The sequence below is a fragment of the Kogia breviceps genome, chromosome 6 (genome assembly GCF_026419965.1).
Source record: "Kogia breviceps isolate mKogBre1 chromosome 6, mKogBre1 haplotype 1, whole genome shotgun sequence".
NCBI classification, from domain to species: Eukaryota; Metazoa; Chordata; class Mammalia; order Artiodactyla; family Physeteridae; genus Kogia; species Kogia breviceps.
This window is the reverse complement of record NC_081315.1, coordinates 1119848-1146488: the sequence shown is the minus strand read 5'-3', so window position 1 is coordinate 1146488 and position 26641 is coordinate 1119848. Positions and strand designations below refer to the sequence as shown.

The 26641-nt window shown below is 39.1% G+C and overlaps 1 protein-coding gene across 3 annotated transcripts in view; it reads left to right on the top strand.

The window, feature by feature from the left end:
* The window catches only part of PDGFC (platelet derived growth factor C), a 374883-nt gene that overhangs the window by 287103 nt on the left and 61139 nt on the right, over nucleotides 1–26641 (top strand). For all 3 annotated transcript variants that reach the window (XM_067035424.1, XM_067035423.1, XM_067035422.1), the window contains exon 6: nucleotides 26133–26200. In XM_067035424.1, the coding sequence (XP_066891525.1) occupies nucleotides 26133–26200 (68 nt within the window). The remainder of the gene's footprint in view (nucleotides 1–26132; nucleotides 26201–26641) is intronic.

Here is a 26641-nt window from a genome sequence, read left to right as displayed (position 1 = left end):
CGTAGCCCGGGCCTCAGCTCCCAGCCCCGCCCGCCCCGGCGGCTGAGCAGACGAGCCTCTCGGCCTGGTGAGTGCCGGCCGGCACCGGTCCTCTGTGAGGGAGTCTCTCCGCTCTGCCCTCCGCACCCTGTGGCTGCGCTCTCCTCCGCGGCTCCGGAGCTTCCCCCTCCGCCACCCGCAGTCTCCGCCCGCGAAGGGGCTCCTAGTGTGTGGACACCTTTCCTCCTTCACGGCTCCCTCCCGCTGGTGCAGGTACCGTCCCTATTCTTTTGTCTCTGTTTTTTCTTTTTTCTTTTGCCCTCGCCAGGTATGCGGGGAGTTTGTTGCCTTTCGGGAAGTCCGAGGTCTTCTGCCAGCGTTCGGTGGGTGTTCTGTAGGAGCAGTTCCACGTGTAGATGTATTTCTGATGTCTCTGTGAGGAGGAAGGAGATCTCCGTGTCTTACTCTTCCGCCATCTTTAAGCCGTCTCTCCACGAAATTTAAAGTCACAATTTTTATGAAAAGCAAATTCATGTGTATATTTTCTGTACAAGGAATATACAATTCCTAGAGGATATTTTCCTGATGTTCCTGGAATAGAGGGCACTGTCTTTCCAACACAATGCTTTGGTTCAATTGGAAAAGAGAAGAATTCGTTAGGGATTTAGGCATTAGAGTTCAGATTATTCGCTCATATAACTATTAGTTTTCGAACATAATTGAAGTCAAGACTCAGTACCATCTGTTTGAGGGATTCAAAATTGGTATAAGACATGGTCTATAGGCAAAAAAACAAACAAACAAAAGCTAATAGATGCACATGAACAAAAAAATTAGGGTCTAGAATGGTCTTGTGTACTATTCAAGGCAAATGTGATAGACATCCCGAATCATATACAAGTAGTACTCCAGGACTAAACTTGAAAGATTTTTCTCTGACAGTTGATTATAGAGAGTTCCTGGCTTTGAGCTTTAAACAATGTGAGAGATTTAGATAAAAAGCTCAGAAATGGAATTTCAGTCACGTCCAAGGGGTCTGCAATCGGGAAGCTGGTGGTATTTGTGGCCAAGAGTAGAGGATATAGAGCCTGATTTTAGTGCCTTTTGGATGTCACAGCAAGTTGGGACTGTATCAGCTCTAGGAATTGGGAGTCCGTGCTGGCAGGTTGTCTTAGGTAACGTGTCAGGAGGGCTTGGAACACTATTGGGCACAGGAAGATGGAAATAAGCCCCTTCCTCCAGACATGTCTGTCAAGGAAAAAAGTAAGCGTAGAAAGAGTGGTACTAGAGTCCTGTGCAGGACAGGGCTCAATGTTGCCTTAGCGAGACCGGTGACACCCATCCGTCCCTTTCTCTGTCCCACTGAGGATCGTTCGTTTGCACAAACCCTCTCCACAATGCTCTTCTCGCTCTCTTTCTGTCTTAAACAAATTTCGTTTACTTTTTTTTGAAAACAATCCCTCCTATTCTTATGCTATTAAGTGCCTCACATAAACAGTTTTCACTCTCATCCACCACATGCGAGATGTGAAATTGGTGGTTTCTGGCCAAGGATGGAGGTGAAAAGTGAATTGGGTGAAAGTCACCAAGTGGGTGATTCTGGAATACCGATTCACAAAATGCAGACCATCAGGCCAGAAGACTGCAAAGCAGTCCAGGAGCCAGCAGAGCAGTGGCCCAGGATTAGCCAGGAAATAAGGAATCTTTTCCCTAACACTGGGCTTCTCAAACTCTCCGGTACATAGGTGGATCGTGTCAAAGATGGAGATCCTAATTCAGCCCCACGAGCCTTCTCATCTGAGAAGCTCCCAGGTAACCTGCAACTGCTGGTCATGAAGGCTGTATGAGATCCAGGCTGTCCAAAGGTTGAGGAGGTCTCTCTAGATGGACAAGGGCAAGAAGTATAGTCTCCTTCTGGGATTATTGGATGGAAATTCAAATCAGGACCTTAAAATCCTTCTTTGCTTTCCCCAGGTTGGTCATAAAGTCAGTTTTAAGCTGTTTGATCTGTGTTTTGAGGGAAGTGGTACTCATTCAGTGAAATGTTTTGAACAGCAGAATGGCACAAAAATCCATCTTCAATCACATGATGGGTGGACGGCAGGAAGGAAAGAAGGAAGGCAGGTAACCTGGTCAGAGGCCACTCATACAATCAGTTTGGAGGCTCTAAGTGCAGAGCAGAGGGGGTGGCTGGTGGAAGGTTCGGGTTGAGGTTGATGAAGTTTGACTTTGAAGGTGGAAGATGGCAGAGGGGGAAGAACAATTAGGGTGTGAAAGGGAATTTAATAGACAGTACTGTGTAGAACCACGGACACTGGTCTTACGGAAAAGCTCCTCCTACTGTACGCGGGTACATTCATCCATTCTCTGTTTTATGGTCCTTTCTCTTTATGTCTGTGTGTCTTTTCTCTTTATCTCTATTTTATGGTCCAGTGGGTATGGATGTGGCATGCTTGGGGCCAGGCTCACCTTTTCCCCCACTTCAGGCCTCATTAATTGTGAACAATAAACAGCTAGGAACGACAGCTACTGGGGCAGGGACAGAAGACCAGAAATATGAGGTCTGGGATTTATCAGCAGCAGTCGGTTCTCTTTACCAAAGAGAAAGAAGAATATTGTTTCTGTTGTTGTCCTAATGGAAACTGATGGTCACAGTGTTTAAGCAACGGCCTTTGGTAGATTATCTTGAAACTTCAGAAACATAGAAGTATAACCAATGGGAAATGGAGTGCAGAGAAACCCTGATTTCAGTTGGAAAAGAAAGGGAAATTCAATACCCTGATAGCATTAGCACCGTGTTTATAGCAGTTGCTGCGCCCACATGAATAAATGCTCCCTGTGGACCCAGATCAAAGGTGTCGGCGGGGCGGGACAGAGCATATGGGGCCACACTGTAATAATTTTCCAGATTTAGCAGCATGTTTCCAGTGAAAGGACATGCGATATCTGTTGCCAGTGTTCATAAACACGATGCAGGGTTCAAGCTGCTGTCGGTTGGGAGCTGAGCTGCTCTTCTTACTTCTTTCTCCTGAAATTATGCCCCAGTGGATCAGCCATAACCACGGGGGTCCCCTTTGGGAGTAATATGTCAGCTCTGTGTGTGTGTGTGTGTGTGTGTGTGTGCGCGCGCGCGCGTGTGAGTGTGTGTATTTGGTACTTCTAATTTACTGTGTGCATTCTGGTATTAATGTTCCATCTCTAGTGGAAATTTTATCTATATAGGATTTTAAATTTTTATTTTATTAAAATTTTTATTGGAGTGGAGTTGATATACAACGTTGTGGTCACTTCAGGGGTGGAGCAAAGTGACTCAGTTACACACATACATATAGGCTTTTAAGTGTTTAAATTGTATCTCTTCTTGTCCCTTATTTCCATTTGATTTAAATGTGGTCTAATGAACATGTTTTATATATATATATATATATATATATATATATATATATATATATATATAAAAGCGTATACATATATCTTGAAAAGTGCTGTCTGCAAAGCTAGAAGGAGTGCATTTTTGAAATTTTGCACACTCCCAGGCCTTTGAGTCTGAGATTTTAATGGCAGTTTGGACTTGAACGCTCCACATACCAGGGTGATTGACGGAACCCACTCGTATGGTACTTTCCTGCTTTCCAGACACTTAACATCTCTATTAATTCGCAGTCTCCTTTATTGCCGGACAGCTCGTAGTTATATGCCATTAGATAAATAATACATAGGGCCTGACAAATGGCTCCGGCCACATAACTTCTGGCTCCATCTTGATTCTGAAACCGTGAACCAAGAAAACGACCAGTAGCCTGTAAAGCAATTGATTTCCATTTTTTTCCCTATTAGTGTCTGGTTCCAAAAGAGTTCCATTAGGGCATGTGAACGTATTGTGGAAGACAGCTGGACAACACTCATACTGTAACTTTGTTTAGAATTTTCTCTGGAAAGAATAGACAAAATTGCTGATGATTGATTTAACATTTGACTTTTTAGGCTAATTTCATTTTTTAAAATTTTATAAATAGATGTAAATAATATATGAAACTTCAAAGTGGCATATCTGATAAGCATAGGATCTCTATAAATTATGAAATTATTTTTAAAAAGAAAAAAATCTGAAACTATGCAATATCTTATTCTGGCCACCCATAACTTCTTTGAAATTTATCTTAGGGCTTCCCTGGTGGCGCAGTGGTTGAGAATCCGCCTGCCGATGCAGGAGACACGGGTTCGTGCCCTGGTCCGGGAAGATCCCACATGCCGCGGAGCAACTAAGCCCGTGAGCCATGGCCGCTGGGCCTGTGCGTCCAGAGCCTGTGCTCCGCAACGGGAGAGGCCACAACAGTGAGAGGCCCGCATACCGCAAAAAAAAAAAAAAAAAAAAAAAAAAAAAAAAAAAAAAAAAAAAAAAGGAAATTTATCTTAACACAATTCTCTTTTAATATTTTTTCTTTTTGAAATTTTACGTGTTTTCGAGGCAAACTTTACTTTACTTTCATAAAAAACTTGAAAGAAAGACACTGAACATTTCTAGTTTGTTAATCAAACACACTCAGAATTTTACACAGCTGGGAATATGAAGAAATGACATTTTAATCTTTACTTTCTGGCCTAAGTGTATCGCAGGACTTAAAAAATGTTAATTGAATAAACTATGATATTTTTCAATAAGTGTTGGCCTAAAAGCACTTTTAACAAATTCAGCGGAAAGGATGGGTCTCTTTTAACAACTATTTGACCGTTTCTGTTTCCCTGTTGTCCACAGGCTAGATGTGAGCATTTTCTTGGGATGGTCAAGGTCCTTCCTCCTAACAAACCCACCTGCCCGTCTCCATCCATTTCCTGGGTGGCAGCTGCCAGGTGACCACGCATCCTGCTCTGTATTCAAACGCTTCCCAACCCTCTCAGAGGAGACACCAAAGCCCTTCGCTCCCTGTTTTCAATATAATTTTGACCAAATGGCCCATTAGAAAGTCACTTGATTTTTCTTATTTATAAGGGAAAAAAAGCTACAAGAACAGTTAACAAGTTTGTTTTGAAAGCAGTACAGGTCTGCCCTAGGGAGTCAACAGAATTGCTCGGGTGTCTGAAAGGCAGGGCTTTCAGGCTGCTGCCATTTCTGGATGGTGAGCAAGTGACCCCAACATTAGGGACAACCTAGTGTGTGACGACAGTGATTAAATACTTTTAACCAGGAGAGATTTGGAATTCGGGGTAGAAACACAACGAAGCAACACTGTGATATTTATATTTTGTGTTGTTTAGCAATATTTTGAATATTATAAGTACGTGATTCATATTTGGGTATCCTTTACGAAGCTTTAAAATATGTAATTGAGAAGTTAATTTACATTCAAGTTAAAAATAAATTACAACTAATATCAAAACATTTAAGAGAACTTAAGAATGACCACATTTATAAATTCATCTACTAGATATTTAAGATCTTTTTAAGTGTGTGGAAAGGTTTTGTTGATTATGGCAGACAAGTGCAATATTTGTAAGGAAATGGAATATAGTAATTTTATAAATACATGTTGAAATAACTCAGAGGTATTAATTGATTAAAGGTTAACAGTCCTGTAAAATGTGACAATATTTACAAGCTGAACTTTCAACTTCCAGGGGAACTTCACTCTTGACTTTGTAATTTTCATAAATTAAATATTGATTAGGAGTACAAAATCATTTCTACCTATCAGTGCTGTATACAAAAGGTTGTCCTAAAAGCACTCCAGATGCTCCCGTTGGTAGTTTAAAGGGTAGTGTTACCATTTCAGGACGAGAGGTAATGATGAAAGTGATGACAGCAGGCCGGGGAGATGGTGCCGGGGGGTGGAGAGGAGAGCCGTCCCCACTCTGAAATGGGAATCCTTTGATTCCGATTCAAACAAACACTGCGTGTTTACTCAGTGTTTAGTGGGATTGGGAAGGAACCAAGTTTCCATTCAGAGAAACTGTAAGCATGCATGAACAGGTCGTTATAGCCGTCAATCCATTCCCACTGGAGAAGGCGGCCTTCATGTTATCACTCTTTTTTTCCCCAAACGTTTCCTGGTTCTCTGTGTGCCCTTCAGTTTGTTTGTTTATCGGTTGGTATTTTTGTGCTCATGTGTGCTATTTTCGAGCCAACTTCTCGGAAGCATTGTAAAGGTTTTAAAGTTGAGATTAAACATTTAAAGCACCAGATTCTGGGACCCTAGTGAATGGGTTATTGGATTCCAGAGTGTCCCTTGGCTGCCAGGGACGGTAGCAGATGCATATTGCAAAAACACTAGGTGAAGATTGTTTGGCATTTTAATTTCCTCTCCAGGTGGCTGGCTGTTTGGGAGATTAGGATGAATTTACACTCCCTGGCAGGCCCATAAAGGATTACCTGGGGGAGCATTATTATACTTCCTGACTCTTTAAAAGGGCAGTGGTGCAAATTGATCCAGTTGTTGGACATAGAAGTTTTACAAGACAGGAGTCAGAGCATTCCCATAATTTTCCAACCGGGGTGAGGTGGGGAGCAATGATGTCTCTCATAGGGACAGGAAATGCTGAGGGAGTGGAGGGGAGGTCATGGGGGCCACTGAGTCTGAAATTCCAACCAGTCAGGGGTTGGAAACGAGGGATGGAAGCACAGGCCAAAAGCCAGGGTAAGAGAGGAGGATTCAAATATATCTGGGGAAAACCATGGTCCAAAAGGATGCATGCACCCCAGTGTTCACTGCAGCACTGTTTACAACAGCCAAGACATGGAAGCAACCTAAATGTCCACTGACAGATGAATGGATAAAGAAGATGTGGTCCATATACACAATGGAACACTACTCAGCCATAAAAAAGAATGAAGTAATGCCATTTGTAGCAACATGGATGGACTTAGAGATTATTGAACTAAGGGAAGTAAGTCAGACAGAGAAAGACAAATATCATATGATAATACTTATATGTGGAATCTAAAAAAAATTATACAAAAGAACTTATTTACAAAACATAAACAGACTCACAGACTTAGAGAATGAATTTATGGTTACCATGGGGGAAACGGGGGGAGGGATACCTTGGGAGTTTGGGATTAACACATATACACTACTATGTATAAAACAGATAACCAACAAGGCCTTACTATATAGCACAGGAACTCTGCTCAATATTCTGTAATAACCTAAATGGGAAAAGAATTTGAAAAAGAATAGATACAGGTATATGTGTAACTGAATCTCTTTGCTGTATACCTGAAACTAACACAACTTTGTAAATCAACTATGGTCCAATATAAACCTTTTTTAAAAAAGTGAATTTTCAAGAGTTGCTATTGAAACTGTGAGATTGCCAAGAAAGAGTGTGCAGAGGACAGGGATCCTGGGGCATCTCAGCACAGGGGACTGAGGAGAAGCTCTGGGCTGGAGATGGGTTCATGGCCTGGAATTGCAGTGCTGTGGGCTGGACTCTGCCGACTGGTACTCACACAGTGTGTGTGTGTGTGTGTGTTTGTGTGTCCAGTATAAGCCTATAATTAGTATGGGTGATGACACCTAAAAATGCTATGTCCACACAGTCTTGAAGAATCCTCTGTGGCCTCAGCTGGTTACAGCTAAGGAGCAGCCCCGTTAGGATGCGGCGCGTATATTGCCCTGCTGCCACGTCCACACCGCTCACACAACCTGTATCATTCACTTACAGCCCCTGCTCCATGCCTGTCTCTACCCGCCTTCATGTTCTTGAGTTTGTATCCCATGGTTCACTGAATTAAACTGAGAGAAGGGCCACGATGAGTGTGGGGTATAGCATGGCGCTAAAGTTTAGGCAGATCTGTTTATATTAGCTTTCATTTCCGTGAACGCGTACTGTACTTTGAATGCTGTTGTGGGATGAATTGCATGCCCCCCAAATTCGCACGTTGAAGGACTAATGCCCGGTGCCTTGGAATACGACCTTGTTAGTCAATAGGGTCATTAGAGATGCATTTAGTGAGGATGAGGTCGTAGTGGAGCACGGTGGCCCCCAATCTGCTGTGGCTCCATCCTTATGAAGTGTGGACACACATGTACCTACATGGAGGATGCTACCTGAAGTTGAAGGCAGGGATGCACCGGCCAAGGACACCAGGACGGCCAGCAAAGGCTCAGAAGCTGGAGCAGACTTTCCCTCACAGCCTCAGAAGGAATCGCCCTCCCCACACCTTGATCTGGGATTCCTGGTCTCCAGAAGGGTGGCAATAAGTTTCTGTTAGTTAAGCCCAAGTTTGTGGTCTTTGTGAACGTAGCCCTGGCGAACTGACTCAGACAAAAGCAAGATTCTTTCTGAAGATGACTTTTTACCACTTTTCCAGATTACAGGAAAACATCTTTTTCCCAGGGACTATGAAGTATAAAATTTGAAACATTTTTTCATATTCTTCATATTTTTTTCCATTATTGTTTATCACAGGATATTGAATATAGTTCCCTGTGCTATACAGTCAGACCTTGGTGTTCCTCTATCCTATATGTACTAGTTTGCATCTGCTGACCCCAAACTCCCAGTCCATCCCTCCCCCACGTCCCTCCCCCTTGGCAGCCACAAGTCTGTTCTCTATGTCTGTGAGTCTGTTTCTGTTTTGTAGTTAGGTTCATTTGGGTCATATTTTAGATTCTACATATAAGGGATATCATATGATATTTGTCTTTCTCTGTCTGACTTACTTCCCTTAGTTCGATAATCTCTGGTCCAGCTATGTTGCTGCAAATAGCATTACTTCATTCTTTTTTATCACTGCATAATATTCCATTATACATATATACATATGGACCACATCTTCTTTATCCATTCTTCTGTCAATGGACATTTTGGTTTTGCTTCCATGTCCTGGCTGTTGTAAATGGTGCTGCAATGAACATTGTGGTGCATGTGTCTTTTCAAATTAGAGTTTTCTCTGGATATATGCCCAGGAGTGTGATTGCTGGATCATATGGCAGCTCTATTTTCTTTTACTGTTCTCCATAGTGGCTGCACCAATTTACAGTCCCAGCACCAGTGCAGGAGGGTCCAGAGGCACTGCTTTAAGACTTGTGTGGAGTCCAAGTTCTCAGTGCTCACTGCACATGGGGCTGCTCAGAGCACTTTACAGGTGTCTTCTCACCTCCGATGTCGTAGGGGGTTATGGGCTCCTTTCTACCACTGGAAGGTGAGCTCCTGGAGGGTGGAGGCTCTGTTTGGTTTTCTCTTTTTCTCTGGCTTCGAGATCCAGTGGTGTAATTAATGCTCGCTGGGCACATGGACAGCAATTCTCAGTAAACAAAAGGGAGAGGCAACAGTACTTAAAGATGATGTTATGACCGCAGTTCCTCGGTCTAATGCAATTAAAATGATCCTGCGTGAAGAACCGGGTAGGGCAAAGTTCTGGAAAATACTTTCTTTCACCCTGATTTTATTTCGCACTTTAATGATACTATCTATACTTTCTTAAGATTAAAAGAGCATTTTTGGATAATTTATGTTAAAGGGTTACATTTGTCTGGGCTATTTTTCAGAACTTATTTTTACAGTTACATTTTTGGGAAATGCTTGGCTACAGTTATGCCTTGTTAAAGTTATTATTCAGTCTCTAAAGCCTGCAGTAGACATTTATGCATGTATTAAAGTTTAAAATTAGCATTTAACATCTAATTTTATTATTTCAAATCCACTTTATAAATCCCATCTTTCTAATTCACTTTAAAGGCAAGCTGTCCTGCAAACAGATATTCATAAAACTAATATTGGCGAAGAGACTGAAAAAAGGTATCTTTTGAAACAGAATGTTGTTTCTGACTTAGGTTTTTATAAACTCACTGCTCTTCTCTTTCACGTTACTCTTTAAAGTCCGAACCAGGGATTAGAGAGTCCCAGCTGGAATATAAGATCCAGAGTCAAAGGCATCACATCCCAAATTTCACAGAGAAACACGTGCATTTTATAATCTGATAAATGTGAAAATTATACATATATCGTATAGTAAAGTAATGCAAGACTTTACTTTTAATTTGTAAAAATATTTCCAAAATAGTATCAACAGAGAACAATTATTTCAATCTCTAGTAGCTTTAACCATTTAAAATATGGTTATTATTTATAGTGATAGAATTTGAAGCTCTTTGCATTTTTGGTATCCTATGGATAATGAGATGATCTCAATTCAGTCTTTCTTTTTTCTTTTTCTAAAATTTTCTTTTTTAAAATTTAATTTTATTTATTTATTTATTTATTTTTATACAGCAGGTTCTTATTAGTTATCTTATAAGTGTATACATGTCAACCCCAATCTCCCAGTTCATCCCACCACCCACGCTTCCCCTCTTGGTGTCCATACATTTGTTCTCTACATCTGTGTCTCAATTTCTGCCCTGCAAACTGGTTCCTCTGTACCATTTTTCTAGATTCCACATATATGCATTAATATACAGTATTTGTTTTTCACTTTCTGACTTACTTCATTCTGTATGACAGCCTCTAGGTCCATTCACATCTCTACAAATGATCCAATATCATTCCTTTTTATAGCTGAGTAATATTCCATTGTATATATGTGCCACATCTTCTTTATCCATTTGTCTGTTGATGGGCATTTAGGTTGCTTCCATGACCTAGCTACTGTAAATAAAGCTGCAATGAACACTGGGGTGCATGTGTCTTTTGGAATTATGGTTTTCTCTGGGTACTTGCCCAATAGTGGGATTGCTGGGTCATATAGTAATTCTATTTTTAGTTTTTCAAGGAACCTCCATACTGTTCTCTGTAGAGGCTGTATAAATTTACATTCCCACCAACAGGGCAAGAGGGTTCCCTATTCACACCCTCTCCTGCATTTGTTGTTTGTAGAATTTCTGATGATACCCATTCTAACCAGTGTGAGTTGATAGCTCATTGTAGTTTTGATTTGCATTTCTCTAATAATTAGTGATGTTGAGCAGCTTTTCATGTACTTCTTGGCCGTCTGTATGTCTTCTTTGGAGAAATGTCTATTTAGGTCTCTGCCCATTTGTTGATTGTTTGTTTGTTTGTTTTTTTAATATTGAGTTGCATGAGCTATATATATATTTTGGAGATTAATCCTTTGTCCATTGATTCGTTTGCAAAGATTTTCACCCAGTCTGAGAGTTGTATTTTTGTCTTGTTTATGGTTTCCTTTGCTGTGCAAAAGCTTTTAAGTTTCACTAGGTCCTAATTGTTTATTTTGGTTTTTATTTCCACTACTGTAGGAGGTGGGTTATAAAAGATCTTGCTGTGATTTATGTCAAAGAGTGTTCTTCCTATGTTTTCCTCTAAGAGTTTTATAGTGGCTGGCCTTACATTTAGGTCTTTAATCCATTTTGAGTTTATTTTTGTGTATGGTGTTAGGGAGTGTTCTAATTTCATTCTTTTACATGTAGCTGCCCAGTTTTCCCAGCACCACTTATTGAAGAGACTGTCTTTTCTCCATTGTATATGCTTGTTGCCTCCTTTGTCAAAGATAAGGTGACTGTATGTGCATGGGTTTATGTCTGGGTTCTCTATCCTGTTCCATATTTCTGTTTTTGCACCAGTAGCATACTGTCTTGATGACACTAGCTTTGTATTATAGTTTGAAGTCAGGGAACCTGATTCTTCCAGCTCTGTTTTTCTTTCTCAAGATTGCTTTGGCTATTCATGACCTTTTGTGTTTCCATGCAAATTGTAAAATTGTTTGTTCTAATTTTGTGAAAAATGCCATTGGTAGTTTGATAGCGATTGCATTGAATCTGTAGATTGCTTTGGGTAGTAGAGTCATTTTCACAATATTGATTCTTCCAATCCAGGAACATGGCATATCTCTCCATCTGTTTGTATCATCTTTCATTTCTTTCATCAGTGTCTCATAGTTTTCTGCAAACAGGTCTTTTACCCCCTTAGGTAGGTTTATTCATAGGTATTTTATTCTTTTTGTTGCAATGGTGAATGGGATTGTTTCCTTAATTTCTCTTTCTGGTCTTTCATTGTTACTGTATAGGAATGCAAGAGATTTCTGTGCATTAAGTTTGTATCCTGCATCTTTCCCAAATTCATTGATTAGCTCTAGTAGTTTTCTGTTGGCATCTTTAGGATTTTCTAGGTAGAGTATCATGTCATCTGCAAACAGTGACAGTTTTACTTCTTTTCTAGTTTGTATTCCTTTTTATTTCTTTTTCTTCTCCGATTGCCATGGCTAGGACTTCCAAAACCATGTTGAATAATAGTGGTGAGAGTGGACATCCTTGTCTTGTTCCGGATCTTAGATGAAATGGTTTCAGTTTTTCACCATTGAGAACGATGATGGCTGTGGGTTTGTCATATATGGCATTTATTATGTTGAGGTAGGTTCCCTTTGTGCCCACTTTCTGGAGAGTTTTTTTATCATGAATGGGTGTTGAATTTTGTCAGAAGCTTTTTCTGCATCTATTGAGATGATCATATGGTTTTCTTCTTCAGTTTGTTAATATGGTGTATCACGTTGATTGTTTTGCGTATATTGAAGAATCCTTGTATCCCTGGAATAAATCTCACTTGATCTCAGTGTATGATCCTTTTAATGTGTTGTCAGATTCTGTTTGCTAGTATTTTGTTGAGGATTTTTGTATCTATATTCACCAGTGATATTGGTCAGTAATTTTCTTTTTTGTAGTATCTTTGTTTGGTTTTGGTATCAGGGTGATGGTGGCCTCATAGAATGAGTTTGGGAGTGTGCCTTCCTCTGTAATTTTTTGGAAGAGTTTGAGAAGGATGGGTGTTAGTGCTTCTCTAAATGTTTGTTAGAATTCACCTGTGAAACCATCTGGTCCTGGACTTTTGTTTGTTGGAAGATGTTTAATCACACTTTCAATTTCAGTGCTTGTGATTGGTCTGTTCATATTTTCTGTTTCTTCCTAGTTCAGTCTTGGAAGGTTATACCTTTCTAACAATTTGTCCATTTCTTCCAGGTTGACCATTTTATTGGCATAGAGTTGCCTGTAATAGTCTCTTAGGATGCTTTGTATTTCTGTGGTGTCCATTGTAACTTCTCCTTTTTCATGTCTAATTTTATTGCTTTGTGTCCTCTCCCTCTTTTTCTTGGTGAGGTTGGCTAAAGCTTTATCAATTTTGTTTATCTTCTTAAAGGACCAGCTTTTAGTTTAATTGATCTTTTTTATCTATTTCATTTATTTCTTCTCTGATCTTTATGATTTCTTTCCTTCTACTAACTTTGGGTTTAGTTTGTTCTTCTTTCTCTAGTTCTTTTATGTGTAAGGTTACATTGTTTATTTGACATTCTTCTTGTTTCTTGAGGTAGGATTGTATTGCTATAAACTTTCCTCTTAGGTATGCTTTTGCTGCATCCAATAGGTTTTGGATCGTGTTTTCATTGTCATTTGTCTCTTGGTATTTTTTCATTTCCTCTTTGATTTCTTTAGTGATCTCTTGGTTATTTAGTAACATATTGTTTAGCCTCTATGTGTTTGTGTTTTTTTATTTTTCTTTCCCTGTAATTGATTTCTAATCTCATAGTGTTGTGGCTGGAAAAGATAACTGATATGATTGCAATTTTCTTAAATCTACTGAGGCTTGATATGTGACCCAAGATGTGATCTCTCCTGGAGAATGTTCTGTGTGCACTTGAGAAGAAAGTGTAATCTGCTGTTTTTGAAAGGAATGTCCTATAAATATCAATTAAATCTATGTGGTCTATTCTGTCATTTAAAGCTTGTGTTTCCTTATTAATTTTCTGTCTGGATGATCTGTCCATTGGTGTAAGTGAGGTGTTAAAGTCCCCCACTCTTATTGTGTTACTGTCAATTTCCTCTTTTATAGCTGTTAGCATTTGCCTTATGTGTTGAGATGCTCCAATGTTGGGTGCATATATATTTATAAATGTTATATCTTCTTCTTGGATTAATCCCTTGATGATTATGTAGTGTCCTTCCTTCTCTCTTGTAACACTCTTTATTTTAGTCTATTTTATCTGAAATGAGTATTGCTACTCCAACTTTCTTTTGATTTCCATTTGCATGGAATATCTTTTTCCATCTCCTCACTTTCAGTCTGTATGTGTCCCTAGGTCTGAAGTGGGTCTCTTGTAGACAGCATATATATGGGTCTTGTTTTTGTATTCATTCAGCAAGCCTCTGTTTTTTCGTTGGAGCATTTAATCCATTCACATTTAAGGTAATTATCAATATGTATGTTCCTATTACCATTTGTTAATTGTTTTGTTTGTTTTTATAGGTTCTTTTCTTCTCTTGTGTTCCCCACTTAGAGAATTTCATTTAGCATTTGTTGTAGAGCTGGTTTGGTGGTGCTGAATTCTCTTAGCTTTTGCTTGTCTGTAAAGCTTTTGATTTCTCCGTCGAATCTGAATGAGATCCTTGTCGGGTACAGTAGTAATCTTGGTTGTAGGTTCTTCCCTTTCCTCACTTTAAATATATCGTGCACTCCCTTCTGGCTCGTAGAGTTTCTGCTAGTAAATCAGCTGTTAACTTTATAGGAGTTCCCTTGTATGTTATTTGTCATTTTTCCCTTGTTGCTTTCAATAATGTTTCTTTGTTTTAAATTTTTGTCAGTTTGATTACTATGTGTCTCAGCATGTTTCTCCTTTGGTTTATCCTGCCTGGGACTCTCTGCAGTTCCTGGACCTGGGTGGCTATTTCCTTTTCCATGTTAGAGAAGTTTTCGACTATAATCTCTTCAAATATTTTCTTGGGTCCTTTCTCTCTCTCTTCTCTTTCTGGGACCCCTATAATGTGAATGTTGGTGTATTTAATGTTGTCCCAGAGGTCTCTCAGGCTGTCTTCATTTCTTTTCATTCTTTTTTCTTTACTCTGTTCCATGGCAGTGAATTCCACCATTCTGTCTTCCAGGTCACTTATCCGTTCTTCTGTCAGTTATTCTGCTATTGATTTCTTCTACTGTATTTTTCATTTCAGTTATTGTATTGTTCATCTCTCTTTGTTTGTTCTTTAATTCTTCTAGGTGTTTGTTCTTTAATTCTTCTAGGTCTTTGCTAAACATTTCTTGCATCTCCTCGATCTTTGCCTCCATTCTTTTTCCGAGGTCCTGGATTATCTTCATTATCATTATTCTGAATTGTTTTTCTGGAAGTTTGCCTATCTCCACTTCATTTAATTGTTTTACTGGGGTTTTATCTTGTTCCTTCATCTGGTACCTAGTCCTCTGCCTTTTCATTTTGTCTGTCTTTCTGTGAATGTGGTTTTCGGTCCACAGGCTTCAAGATTGTAGTTCTTCTTGCTTCTGCTGTCTCTCAATTCAGTCTTACAGCTGACAACATTGCAAAAGTACCTAATACATGTAGCATTTTATTTATAAGCAAAGCTCTATACAAGCACAGAAAGCCACCTTTACTGTATCACGGAAGTAATTTGGTTGGCTTGGGAGACAGTGGTGGGGGTGGGTTATTATTTAAGGTTTGGGTTTCAGTTTAAGTCATTGTAAAAGGTGTGTGGTGTGGGGTGTGTGTGTGTGTGAGTGTGTGAGAGAGAGAAAGAGAGAAAGAGGGTGAGGGAATGAGAATATAAATAGTTTTTTGGGATGAATACAAATCCTCCTCAATCAGGACATCTTTTTAGTAAATATTCACCCAGTGCGGGTGGGAGAGGAACTAAGCCCCCTACCCCGCATGTGGTAAGTGTTTTGTGCCATGTGCAAGGCCCCACCCACCCTCCACCAGGTCCCTTTTCTGGGTTGTCATCCCTTGGGGACAAAAACCAGGCTCTTCATGTTGAATTTCCCAGGCTGTGTTTGTCTTCTGCGATCGATGCAGACCCACCGTGGGCCTAGTGACCAACTGGGATGTGCTGGGGGCATAGAGGGGAATCCCCTAAACTAAAATCCCAGGTTGCTGGCTCTGCTGCCTTCTTGTCTCTACCTCAGGGGAATGTGTGTTCCCTGCCAGTATCCACAAAACTGGGCTAATTTACTAGTTTATGAGTATGGGAAAACCCCAGACCTAAGGGCATCTCAGAACTCACACTGGAAACTATGGAGTTGAAAGAGCACCAGTGAGGGGGGTATAGAATTTGATTGTGTGTCTAGAATACCATTCGTGATGATCTACAAACAGCCCCAATATACCTACTGTTTATTTCAAGTCACCGGTCTTTGGTATACACATCTCCAACGGAACCAAAATTAGTTACAAACCACATTCAACATAATTAGATGGAATGAAAACAAATCTTTTTGTGCTGATGTGACTTCTGAAATGTTAGTCTCAGTTCAGAGAAAATATTTTTGAACTACTTAAACAGCAGTTTAGAAAGAAAAAAAAACACTTGGAAAGTCTTTGAAATGAATCAAGTAGTAGCAGATTTTGAGTTGTCTGAGAGCAAAATGATGAAAATGATATTTATGATTTGGTGGTTCTGAGCAGAATTTATTTGGAGCTTGCATTTTCTTGTTATTGAATATAGTGTGCAATAATGAAACACCTGTAATGTAATTTTAATAATCCAGTTTTTCTTTTCTGAACAATTCTGGAGACTGCAAGCTTATTTTGAAAGCATTGGGTCTGCAGGTACTTGCTGAGCATGGGACCTGGTGTTTCTATAAGAACTGCAATTAAAATGTGTTTATATTTGGAGATAGGATATTTTTATTCTTTTAGGGCCTCTTAAATGAGGTGCAAAATGAGATGTTCATGTTTGAATTAAAAATAACCTATCAGAGCTGCTTAACATCTGGCAAAACAGTCTTTTAGTTTAGAACAGAGATCACTGTACATTGATTGCTAACCTCAGGATTATGCTACTACAAATGCATGTTGCTGCATGAACAGGGAGAGAAAATTAGCTTTATAAAGAAAGAAAGTTTAGATCCTGTATCTTAAATAATACTTCAGTTAAAAAAATGAGAAGAATCTTGGGGTCCCTCAATTTTACATTTTGCAGCTCTTCCTATTTTGGGGGTTTTATGGCTCAGAACTCTAATTTTATCATGAAAAAGTGCCTATTTGTGGTCATTCCATCCAATAATGGTGAGCTAGTGACTTCTTTGTCCATATGCATTTTCTTATTCCTCTCTTTTTAAAAAATAATTAATTTTCATTTTAAAATTTTTATTGAAATTTTATTTAATTGATTTACAATGTTGTGTTTGTTTCAGGTATACAGCAAAGTGATTCAGTTTTTTATATATATATATATATATATAAACATATACATATATATTTTTTTCAGATTCTTTTCCCTTATAGGTTATTACAAAATATTGAGTACAGTTCCCTGTGCTATACAGTAGACCCTTGTTGGTTATCTGTTTTATATGTAGTAGTGAGTATGTGTTAATCTCAAAGTCCTAATTTATCCCTCCTCCAACTTTCCCCATTGTTAACCATAAGTTTGTTTTCTATGTTTGTGAGTCTATTTCTGCTTTGTAAATAAGTTCATTTGTGTCATATTTTAGATTGCACATATGAGTGATATCATATATTTGTCTTTCTCTGTCTGACTTAACTTTACTCACTATGACAATCTCTAGGTCTGTCCATGTTGCTGCAAATGGCATTATTTCATTCTTCTTTATGGCTGAGTAATATTCCATTGTATCTATGTACCACATCTTCTTCATCCATTCATCTCTCGATGGACATTTAGGTTGCTTCCACATCTTGGCTATTGTCAATAGTGCTGCAATGAACATTGGGGTGCATGTGTCCCTTTGAATTATGGTTTTCTCCAGGTATATGCCCAGTAGTGGGATTGCTGGATCATATGGTAATTCTATTTTTCGTTTTTTAAGGAACCTCCATACTGTTCTCCATAGTGGCTGCACCAATTTACATTCCCACCAACAGTGCAGGAGGGCTCCCTTTTCTCCACACCCTCTCCAGCGTTTACTCCCCTCTCTTTTTATCATGTAGTTTAATGCATTACTTCTTGTTAAATTTACTTATTTTTCTTCTTTTCACATGACCTTTTAAAAATAACCTATGTATTTATCAGGAATAGGCTTAGGAGGTTGTCTGCTTTTTGTGGGTGGTGGTGTGGAGGAGTAAAAGGAGTAAAAGTCTCTTTGTTAAAATACACTGATGGGGCTTCCCTGGTGGCGCAGTGGTTGAGAATCCGCCTGCCGATGCAGGGGACACGGGTTCGTGCCCCGGTCCGGGAAGATCCCACATGCCGCAGAGCGGCTGGGCCCGTGAGCCGTGGCCGCTGCGCCTGCGCGTCCGGAGCCTGTGCTCCGCAATGGGAGAGGCCACAACAGTGAGAGGCCCGCGTACCGCAAAAAAAAAAAAAAAAAATCCACTGATGACCAATATTGTGGGGCTAGCACAACTTGTCCATTGATGAGGAAAGGCTCTTTGGATTGTGTGCTCCCTTACGGAAGGTTCCTTGACATTTTGCTTATGAAATAACCCCCGCTGCCAAGGCTGGCCTCCAGGACTTTATTGGAGTCAAGTATGTCTTCACGTTTGCAACCTTCCTCAATTCCATATTTTCTTCTTTCATTAAATAGGGTTTCCAAGTTTGTAGACATGGTCCATTTTAGAAAGTAAACATCACTCTAAAAATTGAAATACGCCAGTTTCCCTTCAGCTCTTCCACGGAGGCTGTTGAGGTCTAAGGGAAAAACACGAGATAGAATAGTGACCTCTGTTCCTGTTTTCCAGTGAAGGGGCTGCTTCTCATATTATTTCCTTTCACTTAATTTGTTGCCACCTTAGCGGCAATTGCTAAAATATAAAATGGAGTTTCTTCTACTCTTTAAATAAAATGTGATATCTCTAAAAATTAAATAAAAGAACCCGCATCTGTCAATCACCATCCGTGTTGACATTGGCCTCCATGATGGTCTCAGAATAAGCCAGACAGGTTCACTCTTGCCTCCACAGCTGGCTTCCCCAGGGGTCCTCCTCCCTCAGCACCCCCAGTGGGGAGGAAAATTGCAACCTTCACACAAGCCGGCACCTCGCATCCTCCTTTCCTGCTTTATCCTTCCTGTGAGCACTCCTCACAGTTTAAGATAATGTTTATTGTTTTTCTCCCTCCTTAAAAAATAGCCTGTTTGTCTGTGTCCTTCTTTTATTCCCCCAAACGTCTCCAGAGATGCCCAGAACACTGCAAGGAAGGACTCAGAAAATCTTGTTTGAATGAACGATTCAACATTGCTCTGTGGTTCTGTCAATCATTTGAGGCAAAATAAGCATCTCTGTAATTTTTTTAAAGAGTGAAATTTCTGATTTAATAGACACCAACGGAGTTTTATCATTATCCATTTTGTTTTCTTGTGTTTTAAGCTTAAAGATACGGTATTGCCGGCCAGGATTGCTTTTTCTATTTTGCTCTCTGGGAACCTCAGGTGCCCTCATTTCCTTTAAAGGCTTATGTAGGTGAAGCCATTGTTATAGAGCGGTGATGGCTGCCAGGGGCCTGAGAAAGGTATCGATGGGAAGGGCATTCAGACAAGCTACCTGTACCCTTGGATCCCGCCACAGAGCTGCCCCTCTGAAAGGGCCTCCTTCTCACAATCAATCATCACCTTAGGAGGATCAACGACACTGCTCTTGTATGTGCTTCCACATATGTTTCTTTGCACGGGGAAACTGCTTTTTAAACAGAGTAATGTGGCTTCTGCCTTTTCTCACCAAGTGTTGCTAAAAATAAACACATATTTCTTCTTATCTTCCATGACATACATCTTCCCATGCAAAAACTCCATTAACTTAAACGCAAATAGTAATCTTTTTCTTACTAAGTTAAAGAATTGTCGAAAAGCAAGGCAGTGGGGCTTCCCTGGTGGCGCAGTGGTTGCGAGTCCGCCTGCCGATGCAGGGGACGCGGGTTCGTGCCCCGGTCCAGGAGGATCCCACATGCCGCGGAGCGGCTGGGCCCGTGAGCCGTGGCCGCTGCGCCTGCGCATCCGCTCCGCAGCAGGAGAGGCCGCAGCAGTGAGAGGCCCGCGTACCGCAAAAAAAAAAAAAAGCAAGGCAGTGGATCAAGCACATAATTCACAGTGTAGAGTGAGGCAGAGATTTATCGTTTGGAATCCATAGGAGGATAACTTCCACCAGGCCCCCTCCTCAGCCGTGTCTGTAAATGGTCACGAGATCACCTCCATCCATTCTGCTGAGAGCTGCCCTGGGGTTGGGGAGGAACCACTTTCATAGGGTTGTGAAGGCCTTTCTGTTTCCTTACAAATATGTAAACTTGGCCATGCACGTACTAAAGCATATCACCTCACATATTTTTACGCATAAAATTGAACAGATCAGAGCTAAGACAGATTACAGGATTAAAATATGTATTTTTCTCAAAATCTGTCATGGCAGTTTTCCTTATATTTGTGGAATGGCCTTAGGAGAAACACTAAGATGAACACATGCTTGTCAAAATTTCTGCGGTATCGTTAGAAAGAGCAAACCCCGCCCACTTTTCATTAAATTCACCGGCATAGGAATCTCTCTTAAAGATGCATCAAATTCCTTGTTCTACAGGATGTAACATTGGTGTGCTTCTTATTTCTTTGTAAACATTAATATGCAGGTTTCCAATGATTAGAACTAAACTAGTGTCCATCCTGTATTCTCCAGAGCTTTTTGCATCCGACAGCTTGACACATAAGTCACCACTTTTACACTTGCTACATGTATCTACACATACGATTTTCTCAGCCTCCATGTGGCCAGCTACAATATACACACATAATTTTTATTCTAGGGGAAATAGTGACTTTAGATGAATATTTACACTTTCTGATGCTAAAATGTGAAAACAGTGCAAACCAAAATGTCTCCCATCTTTTGACTTTGCAGTCAGAAGCCTTCCAGCCAAATTTATTGCCTGAGTTTGGTAATCTACTCAACTCAGGTGTCTCAGAGCAGTTATCCAAATTTCCTTTAGGAAGCTTTGTTATATTGATCCTTCAGTGGTTGATCTCATATTGTGCTTTAGTCTGTAATGTGCTTCACATTCTTTCAGGATGGCAAACAATGAAAGTAAGTTTGTACTTCCCTTATGAATAAACATGTATCTACCTTTAATTCCAACAGGGAATAAAATTTGGATTTCATTGGTTAGAACAGCAGACAGACCATCCTGAATGCTTTTCTCGAAGGAATACATTTTCATTAAACTTCTTTTGGTGACGAAGCATTCAGAATGTCTTTTCGTGTTTGAGCTCTTCATTAGAGAGTTTTTGATCCTAAGAGTTAGTTGTCCTAATGTTTTATAGCATGTGGATGACTTCGTATGTTTTCGCTGAACCCCTATTTTTTTGTAAATTCACTTCTTTAAAAAGATAACAATGACATTTATGGGGAATAATCTGCCCCGTGGTGGACCAGCATAAGCCTGCGTGTTTCATGAGTTTAATAATATTCTTGGTTTATCTAGTCACCCTGCAGCTCTGGTTCGTCACATTTTGAAATCATCAGTGTGAGGCTTTTACTCTCGTTCCCAGCCAAAATGGATTTCTTTATAAACGCTGTGATTTCCCATGAATCCATGAATTTTGAAACTCCTTAGCACCATAAGCAGTGCCCTACTCTGAGGATTAATGGGAAAATATTTGGGGTTTTCTAGCTCTGACTGAAGGCTGGGTGAAATCAATTATCTAAGCACCATAAAACAAGGGTTTGGGTCTCAGACAACGATTACAAAGCAGACACACTTTAACACCCAGAACAACCATGTGGCGCTGGTTGACTCTCAACCGTGGCCGAAGGGTGAAGGAAATATCATTCTATCTCCTGATGCCGTGGAGATTCCTTCACTCCACGAGCAGCTGGAACTCCCATTTACACACGCACATGCACGCACATGCGCGCGCACGCACACGCACACATTTCTTTCTAGTCGTATAGATGTTAATTGTAAAGAATTCCAACAGCTTTTGTTAAAGGCATCAGAAAAGCAGTTGACTTTTTTTTTCAAGTGTATCTGCAGTCGTCTTCTGGGTCTCAAACACTCAATTTGTACAAAGTAATAAATGTCATGCTTTAAAAAGGGAAAATATAATTCTTCTCACTGCCCTCTAGAAATAGTCAAGTGGTATGGAAAAATGTATTGAAGACGTGATGTGACTTTTATAGACATCGATTTTTAAATGTCTAGAAGAGATGTGTTTTATTAAGCATGGGCTCTTAGCGATTGTTTCTACCCCGTGTTTCCCATCATAGTTGGAGGAATTGTTTCAAATGAAGGGCTTCCAAGGTGCTAAAACTTCTGATTCAAAGAAAATCAGGGCGTATTTTCGATGGTACTGGAGAAAGTGGGGAAGAGGAAACCTTAGAGGAATGAGGAAGTGTTCACAAACAATCGTGTTTAGGACTCCTATGTAGAACATTATCACGGGCTTAGTGGCTTTGAAATCTAATCATCACATAAACCTTCCCTCAAAGCATTGCAGCTTTTGGTGTCAGTTTTTTCTGTAGAGATCAACCTGGAGTGCTATATCAAGATCAAGGTACATTTCAAAGAGAAAGTCTTTAAAATCAAATTATGGTCACTGTCAGTGAATCATTCAAAATCATAAATCTTGTGTGGTGAGTTAACAGCGACCAGACATGGTCACTGAACTGAAAGAAAAAATAACAGAACCTGTCCAAAAGACTCACTAGTTTTTCTTATTGTTTGTAGGGACCACTGTGAGGTTTTAGACACAGCACTGTCTCAATCAAGCCTCTTTTGGGTCTCTGATTTAGACTTGAGCCCTGCACTTCAAACTTTTATTCTTTTACTCCTAAAGGACTTTTGTAGAACTATGGACAACTTCAGATGTTTAGCTGACCATTTTAAAGGTTTTAACGTAAATATAAATATTGCAAAAATTAAAAAGTCCACAACATATTGTAAATGATCACAACTAAGTTAAATCAATTACTTCATCTTTTGAAATATATCTTACTGATTTTAAACCCTATAGTAACTTGATAGGTACCGTCATCTGTTTTAAGAAATATATGAAGTACACTTTTGTTTGAATGCTTTCTACTGATCATCCTTTCACACTTCTATTCAATAAGGAAACATACACATAGCACAGGGGACTCTGCTCAATGTAATGCGGCAGCCTGGATGGGAGGGAAGTCTGGGGGAGAATGGATACATGTATCGGTATGGCTGAGTCGCTTCGCTGCGCACCTGAAACTATCACAACACTGTTAATTGGCTACACTCCAATATCAAATAAAAAGTTAAAAAAACAGAACAAAACAAGAAAAGTTACACATACGTATGTATAATTGAAATCCAATATTTTAAAACTTCCTGGGGTTGTAAATCTCAGACAAAAATTTTTTTCTAAATCGAATTTTCCTTAAACTTATAATTATATGCCATTGATAAAAACAACATATATACTAAAATGCTGAAAAATAATAATTAAATATAGCAGTAAGAACTTTATTGTCACATCTCTTTTAATAGATCTCTGAAAGGATGGAATTAAAAAATTAATGTACTAAAATTGAGTAGTTGCTACATTTAGATAGTGTTCAAACACAATCCTAATCATATTCTTTTTTGTTTGCTTAGATGTACATGTTCAGAAACTTGTCACATAGATAAAACAGGTAGAAATAGAAGCTTTATTATTAGAATTTGGCATAATTATTTGAAGTCCTTCCTTGTTATCATTCCAAATTACACAGATTGTTAAAAATAATCTTGATAATAGATCGCTACTAGTCACATCTTTCTTCCATTTTATTCAAAACAAAGAATTGTAAACTACCTGACTTATGAAAAGATTTGTTATCAATCATCTGTCAAAACCAACATTAGTACTTTTATAGCCCGGTTTGGCTTCCCTGAAAGTTTTATACCCCGGAATCATGGACTGTAATAACTTTGAGATGGGCATAGGATATCTTGAGAGGGTGATTGGAAAGGAGGTCTTGAACCTGAATCTAAAGGGTATTCTCAGGGAGATCAGTTTGAGACAGTGTATACTTGGGAGTTTAAGAACATGGAATTTGCACTTATGGTCAATTAATCTTTGACAAAAGAGGTGAGAATATACAATGGAGAAAAGGTATTATCTTCATCAAGTGGTGTTGGGAAAGCTGGACAGCCTCATGTAAATGGATGGAGTCAGAACACACACTCACAGCATACACAAACATAAACTCCAAATGGCTTAAAAACTTAATCTAAGACACGACACCATAAAACTCCTAGAAGAGAACAAAGGCAAAACATTCTCTGACATAAATCAGAGCAATGTTTTCTTAGGTCAGTTTTCCAACGCAATACAAATAAAAGCAAAAATAAACAAATGGGACCTAGTCAAACTTATAAGTTTTTGCTCAGGAAAGGAAACCCTAAACAAAATGAAAAGACTGCCTAAGGGCTGGGAGAAAATATTTGCCAACAATGCAACCAACAAGGGCTTAATTTCCAAAATATACAAACAGCTCATACATCTCAATAACAAAAACACAAACAACCCAATCAAAACAGGGCAGAGGGCTTCCCTGGTGGCGCAGTGGTTGAGAATCGGCCTGCCTCTGCAGGGGACGTGGGTTCGTGCCCCACTCCGGGAAGATCCCACATGCTGCGGAGCGGCTGGGCCTGTGAGCCATGGCTGCTGAGCCTGTGCTCCGCAAAGGGAGAGGCCACAATAGTGAGAGGCCCATGTACCCACCACCGCCAAAAAAAATAAAGAAAAAAAAAAACAGGGGCAGAAGACCTAAATGGATATATCCTCAAAGAAGAAACACAGATGATCAACAGACACATGAAAAGATGCTCAACATCACTAATCATTAGAGAAATGCAAATCAAAATGCCATGAGGTATCAGCTCAAACTGGTCAGAATGGCCATCATCAAAAAATCTACAAACAACAAATGCTGGAGAGGGTGTGGAGAAAAGGGAACCCTCCTACACTGGTGGTGGGAATGTAAATTGATACAGCCACTATGGAGAACAGCATGGAGGGTCCATAGAAAACTAAAAATAGAGCTACCATATGATCCAGCAATCCCACTCCTGGGCATATATCCAAAGAAAACCATAATTTGAAAAGATACACACACCCCAATGTTCACTGCAACACCATTTACAATAGTTAAGACATGGAAGCAACCTAAATGTCCATTGACAGAGGAAAAGATAAAGAAGATGTGATACATATATACAATGGAATATTGCTCAGCCATAAAAAAAGGTTGAAATAATGTCATTTGCAGCAACATGGATGGACCTAGAGATTATCATACTAAGTGAAGTAAGTCAGACAGAAAATGACAAACACTGTATATCATTTATATGTGGCATCTAAAAAATTATACAAATGAACTTACTTACAAAACAGAAATAGCCTCATAGACATAGAAAACAAACTTATGGCTACCAAAGGGGAGGGGGGGAGGGATAAATTAAGAATTTGGGATTAACTTATACACACTACTACGTATAAAATAGATAAACAACAAGGTCCTCCTGTATAGCACAAGGAACTAAATTCAACATCTTATTAAAAACTATAATGTAAAATAAACTGAAAAAGAATGTATATGTATAACTGAATCTCTTTACTGTACACTTGAAACTAACACATCATTTTAAATCAACTATACTTTAATAAAAAATTTTAAAAATATAAACCATAGAAGTTGAGAATCTGAAAGTTCATGCCTGACTACTCCTTGAAAAGACTTTACATATACCTAAGTGTATGTACACCAAACTTTGAAGACAGCTGATTTAGAACATTTTAAGTTACCACAAAGAATTTCTCTTCTTCAATTCAGATTAGGTTAATGATGTGGTCATAATCAGAGTTTGGGTGTTTTTTATTTCTGACATCCATATGCATCACCACTTTCAAGGGAGGTAAGAGGAACTAAGACAGCATCAAATACTGTAGTCAGGATACTCTGGTGTAATAAAGGATTAACATTTTTATAAGTAGCCTCACAACACATGTCTAAATTCTTTGACTTTCAGAGCAGCATTATGTGTGAAATTTTTTATAATGACTTTAATTCATAGAGAAATAAATAAGATTTATTCAAAGATTTGTGTTGTATTTCAAGCTAAAATACAGGAGATACTGGAATAAATTTAACTTTTAAGTCACCAGTAGATTTGTATAAATTCTTTGAAGAAAATCCAAGGAAATAAAACCCATTTATCTTTACTATGCTCTTTATTTTTATTATATCTCCTTCAGTCTTCATCTATGTAGACTAAAGAACTTTTTTCTTTATTTCTATTCCCATTCAGAAATCTACCCACGTTTCTGAGTTTTGGTTGTTACACATGTCCCATCTCTTTGAGGTCTTTCTTGCTAGGTAAGTAAAACTCCTGAGCGTATTTGTAATGAGAAGAATGTTATTTTTGTACTGTGGTTGGCTGTTTCCATTTCCATTTAAAATATACTTTCAGTGATGTTTATGTTTTGTTTTCTTTCATGTCTTTTTTTTTTTGGTGTGACATGGCACATGAAAACTGTTTTTCTTGGAAATTGTGATAATAACTAGTTTTTCAAAACAGTGCTGTGATCAAATCAATGACCTTTTACTCTGAAAATTAATGAACTGACATACTTATATGTACTATACTTTTTATAGACATAACATCCAACACTCATAACTACTCTATCAGAAAGATATTATCCTTCATGTTAGGAATGAGGAAACTGAGATTTTGAGAAGTTGTGTATTTTGTTCAAGAGTATATTTCTAGAATATGGTCAAGCTAGGATTAAAATCCAGCCTTTTTGGTCCTCCATA